General features: G+C 38.2%; 1 protein-coding gene across 1 annotated transcript; it reads left to right on the forward strand.

Moving 5' to 3' along the window:
- Positions 1 to 528: 528 nt before the first annotated feature.
- On the forward strand, positions 529 to 7466 carry LOC120106867 (glutamate receptor 2.8-like). The gene is made up of 5 exons (XM_039119966.1): positions 529 to 784; positions 3029 to 4345; positions 4783 to 5121; positions 5212 to 5618; positions 5812 to 7466. The coding sequence occupies exons 1-5, from the start codon at positions 529 to 531 to the stop codon at positions 6382 to 6384; spliced, it is 2892 nt and encodes a 963-aa protein (XP_038975894.1). The 3' UTR covers positions 6385 to 7466.
- Positions 7467 to 7846: the final 380 nt, after the last annotated feature.

Genomic DNA, 7846 nt, shown 5'->3' on the forward strand with positions numbered 1-7846 from the left:
GTAACAGAAGATGCGTAAAAGTGGAGCTGCAGCCATTGTAGTTGCATGTTGCCTGATATCTCCAAAAACAGAGAGACTGCCTCAAAGGAGAAACGGAATACTGCATACCACGCACGGGCCAGCAGCCGGCCTACGAGAGATATTGGTTCATGTAAAAACTGACCGTTAGCATAGAGGATTATATATTGGTGTTTTTTGAAAAAAACATACAACCAGACATTATATACTCACCTTCAGAGATCCCAGCGATGGATCGATACAACAGAGGAACTTGCCACTATTATTAATTTTCTAAACTTTTTGAAAGCAAAACATAAGGGAAAGGAATGTTGAATCTGTCAAGAGTCGCTGGCCCTAATAAGGTGCACCGTTTGCGTATTTAGACAATGACATAGCCTCACAAACAACTTCTAGGAAACCTAACTTACCAACTGTCAACTCTACATAAGTCAACCAAAACGGCCTTGAGTTCCTCTATCTCAAACCCTTCCTCTTCCTCTTCTTTTATCCTTTGCAAGGCAGCTTCAGATGGAGAGAGCAACACTTCTCTTCTTTCTCCTTTTGTCTTCAATAGCAAAGGCTCAGAATGGCAATGGAAGCAATATGATAATCTCAGTCCATGTTGGTCTAATCCTTGACACAGGAACACTGGTTGGAAAGATGAGCCAGACCAGCATCTCAATGGCAATCAATGATTTCTATGCTGCAAACAGTAACTACACCACAAGGTTGATTCTCCACACCGAGGATGGCAAGGAGGACGCCATTGGAGCCACCTCTGCAGGTAGGTAGATCGTTTTACTTTTTCCCTGGAGTTATCATTCTGGTAACATCTCTCAAATCTCCTCTCTGAAAACAACCCGTCCATCAAGCTTTGTTTTGGCATACAAAATTGGAAGGGAATATTTATACATATAATTGAAGTCACAAACAACTAATTATCACCCAATAGAGATTACGAGCTCGTGCAAGTTGCGATCTAACCGAGCCTCACCACTTCTAACATGCACTCCAAATTAATAAAAAGAGCTACGTAGATAATGTTTAGCATCACTTTCATTTTTCTCTAAAAAATATAAATTTTACTTTTATTTTTAAATTTGAAAAATATAATGCATTTGGTATAGTCATTTATATTTAAAGCATAACTATGATAATGATGATTGAGATAATAGTCATAGTGATGATGGCAATATAGGCCAAATGGTACTCATGGTGGTTTGGTGGAGGCGGTGGTGGATATGGTAGTGATAAGGGGTGCCAACTATATAATGGAGGCGACAATAATAATAATTGTGGTATGGCACCAATGGCAATGGTATCTACGATATGAAGACGGCAATCATAATAGCTGTGCAGTAAATATGGTAATGGTGGTAGGAATGGTGGCTACCGCAAAAACAAAGGCAACAATTGCAATGGTGGCCTAGATAACTATAGTGGTCGTGAAAGTGGTGGTACAAATATTAGTTTCTCATTTTTGAAAATAATTAAAGTAATTTTTTTTCTTTCATTATTTTAGAAATAATTTTTAAAAAAATTAAAAATTAAAAATTAAAAATAATAGCACCACACAACTTTTTATCTCAATTTTTGCAATTTTACTCTTAGAATAGAAAAAATAAAAAGAAACACCAAGCATGCCCGTGGTCTGACAGAGAGAAGAGAGAGAGATAGAGAGAGAAGACTCTAGGTATCATGGTTAAGAAATATACTTTTTGATTGATTGTTCTTTTGTTACTTGATCAAATGTTGGACGGTTATTCACAATAATTAGTCATTAATATGTTGAGGTAGAACCAAGGACTAGACAACAAATTCATCAGGAATACAAATTACCTAACTGAAATCTGATGAATTACTTTCTCAGAAATCTTTTAATACCCTGCTATATTAGTACGAGTATTGAAAGTTGTATCATCTTTATCATGGACCATAACCATATGATTTCAGGTTAATTAATCCAATAACTTGAGTATAAAATGAAGATGTTCTTTCAACATGGATTCTTATATTTTTTACATCACAAACATCTATTACATCCAATATTATGAATCGCAATACTCATCGACTGTAATCAAATTATCAGAAAATGATTGAGAAAGTGAGAATAAACTTAGGCATGCACAGAGGAAGCCTACCTTAACAGTGGACTAAACCATTGACAGACCTGAATGGCTCAGAGACTAATTACCAAGTAGACGCATCGAGTGCAAACACTCGAGTATCGCTAACAGCATCAGTAACACACAGGAAATAGGAAGCACTATAGCAACAAAAAAAAAAAACTAGAATAAGAAAAATGACAAACCAACAATTCATGAGGAGTTCACCAAGGTATAAGAGCAAGAACAGGCTTAGTACACCGGAAGGAGAACAAACTAAAATTAACAGGAACCAGTCTAGAACTTAATGTAACAGTTCATCTTAACCTCGAAACCATCTCTTGAGAGGAGGAATAAAGAAAAACCATTGTGTTTCTAAGCTTTAATCAAGTCTTAGATATCTACATAGATGTAGCCCATTTCCAATCAACATGAACCCGTAGTCACTCTAAGGATTGACCATACAGTCAACCATGTCGACATCATATACCTAAGCAGAGTAGCAGCCATGCACGTCATAAAAGTATACATGTCCAATCAGCAAATGTTGCCCTCATGGGGTATAATGCATGATCCCTAATCTGGAAAAAATGTGTAGACTGCACACACAACTAATTTATCCCTTACCATCTGATCCGATGACAGCTCTGCTGTCATCACCATTTATTCGGACCATCTATTGACAAAGGATGGTCACCCAATTTTAGAAGCTACCAAAAGACAAAAAAAATAATAAACTTCTTGCTGGTCATGATTTAAAACACCTCAAGAAACAAAAAGTAGGAGAGTTTAAACTTGGCTGATATCATAAATTAGCCATCAGCAATTTTAAGCTTCTGTTGACTTTTAACCAAAATAGCCGGCGGTCAAGTCATGGACCTGCCTTCAAGAACCCAACACTTACCAGGATGACTTCTAAACTTATTTCCTTCATGTGCATGCAGCTTTCAAGTTGTTAATCGATGTAGGAGTGCAGGCAATCATAGGTCCTCAAAAATCTTCTCAAGCTGTGTTCATATCAGATCTTGGAAACAAGACTCGAGTTCCTATTGTTTCTTTTTCAGCAACAAGCCCTTCTATCTCCCCTGCCCGTGCAGCATATTTTGTGCGTACAGCATTTAATGACTCTTCTCAGGTGAATGCTATAGCCGCCATTATTAAGGCCTTTGGATGGAGAAGAGTCACCCTTGTGTATGAAGACACTGATTATGGTACAGGCATCGTGCCGTATCTCATCGACGCCCTACAAGAGATTGATGCTCATGTACACCACCGTAGTGTCATTCCTCTATCAGTAACCGATGACCAGATATTAGGGGAGTTATACAAACTACAAACCATGCAAACAAGGGTCTTCATTGTGCACATGGCACCATTTCTTGGCACCAATTTCTTTCTAAAGGCAAATGAGGCAGGAATGATGACAAAAGGTTATGTGTGGATTATAACAGATGGGTTAACAAATCTATTAAATTCCTTTGACCAATCTATCCTTGACTCGATGCAAGGACTACTAGGTGTGAGGCCTTATGTACCAAAAACAAGAAAGCTGGATGAACTCACCATTCGATGGAAAAGAAAATTCCGGCAGGAGCATCCTGATATTGAGAAGGCAGAGCTTAGCATTTTTGCCCTGTGGGCATATGATACAGTTTGGGCACTAGCAATGGCTGCAGAGAAAGTTGGGATCACAAATTCTACTTTTTTGCAACCCCAAACCACAAACAATTCAGGCATCTTGGATATGTTAGAATTCTCTGAGACAGGTCCAGGTCTTCTCAAGGCAATCCTAGATACCAAATTCGATGGCCTTAGCGGGGAACTCTGTCTCATTGATGGGCAATCACAATCACCCACCTTTCAAATAATTAATGTAATTGGGAAAGGGGAAAGAGTGATTGGTTTCTGGACACCAGCACATGGGATCTCAAGGACACCGAATCCAATTAGCAGAACTTATTCAACTTCCATGATTAATCTTAGCATCATTTTCTGGCCTGGAGAATCAACCATAGTGCCAAAAGGTTGGGAAATCCCAACAAGTGAAAAAAAGTTGAAGATAGGGGTCCCTGTAAAAGCTGAGTTTCATGAATTTGTAAAGGTGGAACGGAATCCTCTCACCAATGCAACAACAATGAGTGGGTACTGCATTGATGTCTTTGATGCTGTGATGCAAGCTTTGCCATATGCAATCCCTTACGAGTATGTTCCTTTTGAAAATGCCGCAGGGGACACTGCAGGTTCATACAATGAACTTATATACCAGGTCTACATTCAGGTATGTAGGCAAGGAAGTTAAATTGAATAAAGTGTGTGAGTAGTCAAAAACTAACAATAGAGGCAGAAGATCCAACAATTGAAGAGAAATATTATGAATTTAAAAAGCAGAACCAGAGGTTTCTAGTTCCGAATAATTTTTGATGAAACTCAAGAACAAAAGGTATAATTCACGTTAACAAGATTCTCCAGTACAACCAGATAAGTTTGTTATTTTGCAGAAGAACTAGCAATCTCTTGCAAATTTTAAAAATCCCTAAGAACATCAAGGTTAACACAATTCCAAACCATTCCACACCTCCCCCCACCCCACCCCCCAACCAAAAAAAAAGTAACAAAATTAAATCACCTGACTGAATTATTGTTTTCTAACGCTATTGCTACATTGCCTGCATATAAGTTACTAACCACATATGGGTTCGACAGAATTATGATGCTGTGGCAGGAGATGTCACAATCATAGCCAACCGTTCCTTGTATGTGGATTTTACGTTGCCATACACAGAATCAGGAGTGGTTATGATTGTTCCAGTCAAAGAGGATGCAAGAAAGAATGCATGGATCTTCTTGAAGCCACTCACAGTGGACCTCTGGCTCGCGACCTTGGCCTTCTTTTTCTTTACAGGATTCGTGGTGTGGGTGGTGGAGCATCGAATCAACGAAGAATTTAGGGGCCATACGTCCAAACAACTCGGAACCATCTTCTATTTTGCTTTCTCAACACTTGTCTTTGGTCATAGTTAAGTAATTACACCCTAGCTATCTAATGACAAGGTCAGGCAATCACAGCCATGATCGAGAAAGAGTAATATTTTTACTATGGTTTCAGGAGAAAAACTGGAGAGCAACTTATCAAAGATCGTACTGATCATATGGGTATTTGTCGTGCTGATCCTCACATCGAGTTACACAGCTAGTTTGACCTCCATGTTGACTGTTGAACAGCTCCAGCCAACTGTTACAGGCATAAAACAGCTTATAAAAAATGGTGACTACGTTGGCTATCAACGGGGTTCCTTTGTAAAAGAGCTACTGATGCAGCTCCACTTTGATGAGTCCAAGCTTAGAGACTTGGGAAGTTCTGATGAATATGCAGAGGCACTCTCTAAGGGCAGCCACAATAATGGTGTATCTGCCATCTTCCATGAGATCCCATATGTCAAGAGCTTCCTTGCAGACCACTGTAGTAGATACACAATGGTTGGACCAGCCTACAAGACTGCTGGGTTTGGATTTGTAAGTTGTCTCTCTTCCCTCTCTCCATAACTCAACATAGATATTTGAAACCTCAAAATTTAACTTTTTTAGGTTCTTAAAATCCTTGTTTATACATGCAAATTATACATTGTTTATGCTCTGTAGGAAGCTTGAATCTTTTATCACAGATGAACATATTATGGAGATATTCTTACTTTTATCTGTCTCACAGGTCTTTCCCAAAGGTTCCCCATTAGTCCCTGATGTATCAAGGGCAGTCTTAAATGTAACACAGGGGGATAAAATGGTGGAAATAGAGAGGAAATGGATTGGTTACGAAAATACTTGTCAAAATCAAGACATGACCCTAGGCTCACACAGTCTAAACTTCAACAACTTTGGAGGACTATTCCTCACCACGGGAATTACTTCAACTTCAGCTCTCTTGATATTCCTAGCTATCTTTATATATAAGAACCAGGATGAGTTGAAAACCATGGGTTCCGGATATTCCATTTGGACAAGAGTTGTAGTGTGGAGCAAATACTGGGACAAGAAAGATTTAACCTCCTCTACATTCAAAAGGGACGTGCCAATTGGTGGATCCTCATATGTTGGTGATAGCCTTGTACACAGAGCAAATATGAGGGCTTCAATTAATGCTGATGGATCGCAGAGTCCCATTAGCATTTCTGAACATTCTGATCTGAGCATCTTCCTGCCATACGAAGGAATGACTTCTCAAGAACTAGGTAGTCCAAGCATAGAAACTCAAGATACACAAGCCTCTACAGAGATATACTAAGGCATTGAGCAGGGGTTGGTACAATTGTTAACACAAAGATGGAAAAGAATTATATATACCATGTTCCATTGTTTTTCCCAAATTTTTACCATCACTAGAATCTGATTTCAAAGCCCATTCATCCATATGCTACTCTCTTTTATGACCTAACTGCATTATACTAATATAGTATCACTACCTATTTTACATTCACAAGAATTTGACCTCAATGCCTGTTCATGTATATGCTACTCTCTTATGACCGAATTAAAGAAGATCACCAAACTCCATTTGGACCATTTTGGCCATTACGGGCAGGTCTGCATAAAGTTCGGGAGCAAGATAGCCACATCAGGAAGCCAAATCACACACCAGCTCCTACAAATCCTAACTTGCATGTACGATGTTCGATTAATGTGTTTTTTCTAAAATCGGGAACTTCTCAAGATCTGCAACATGACACCAACTCCTAAAGGGTGTAACACACCTAACGATCAAGGGCAAATTCCAATCTTTAGATCTCAAAATAGACTGATCAATATGAAAATTTTCTTTTTGATGAAGATTTTGACCATACATATTTCTCAACACGAAAAGAATAAAGCAACGCAGTTGAAAACAAAGTAGATATAGAAATTGAAATCCACCTCTTGCAAGGTTTTAACTTTTTCATGATTATTTTCACTAGACATGTCTATTTTGGAAAAGTTGTGCCATTTTTTAATAGAAGATAAATTCAACTTGGGTTGTGTAAGGGCGGATCTAATTAGTTTAAATAAAGATATTGTAACTCAGTTTTATCATCATTAATGGAAAAAAGAAGACCTATACCCTACTTTTACCAGTTTTTCTATGTTTGAAGAGATTCAGGGGAAGCATGTTGAAAAAAAAATTCCCTTCTTCCCAATTAGATCATGACCTGGTTGCACTGTATTACTATAATATTATTCCTATGGCACATTACCAAGTCATAATTCTCAATCTTCAATCATAAACTCCATCAACAAATAAAAACACTGTTTTAAAACACTACTGTCTTCACTCCACAGACAACCCACCTTAACGACTTTGCAACACATTCATTACATATTACTATTGGACAAAGCTGAGTGATATTTACCATCGGCATACTAAATATTACTTGACATTCATGCATTATTCATTGGGGGGGCTATTGATTGATACAATGGTAAAGGCATGGTTTCACAAGTGCAGCAGTATAGTTTCAAGTTCTAGGACAGCCATTTGTGGCAAAAAAAAAAAGGCCAAAGATTAGGTTTATCCCCAGTCTACCCTTCCCAGGACCCCCATTGCCAGGACCATAACTGGGTAATGGCCTTCTTTATGCATTATTTATTGGAAAATAACTTCTTAGATTTCTCTTTAAATTTATTATTATTGCGCAATTTGACCCCTGGTACACACCTAGTGTCCCCTACTACCTATTAATCCATACAATCTTTTAATACAATACATATAAGGA

The sequence above is a fragment of the Phoenix dactylifera genome, unplaced genomic scaffold, assembly GCF_009389715.1.
Source record: "Phoenix dactylifera cultivar Barhee BC4 unplaced genomic scaffold, palm_55x_up_171113_PBpolish2nd_filt_p 000670F, whole genome shotgun sequence".
Lineage (NCBI taxonomy): Eukaryota > Viridiplantae > Streptophyta > Magnoliopsida > Arecales > Arecaceae > Phoenix > Phoenix dactylifera.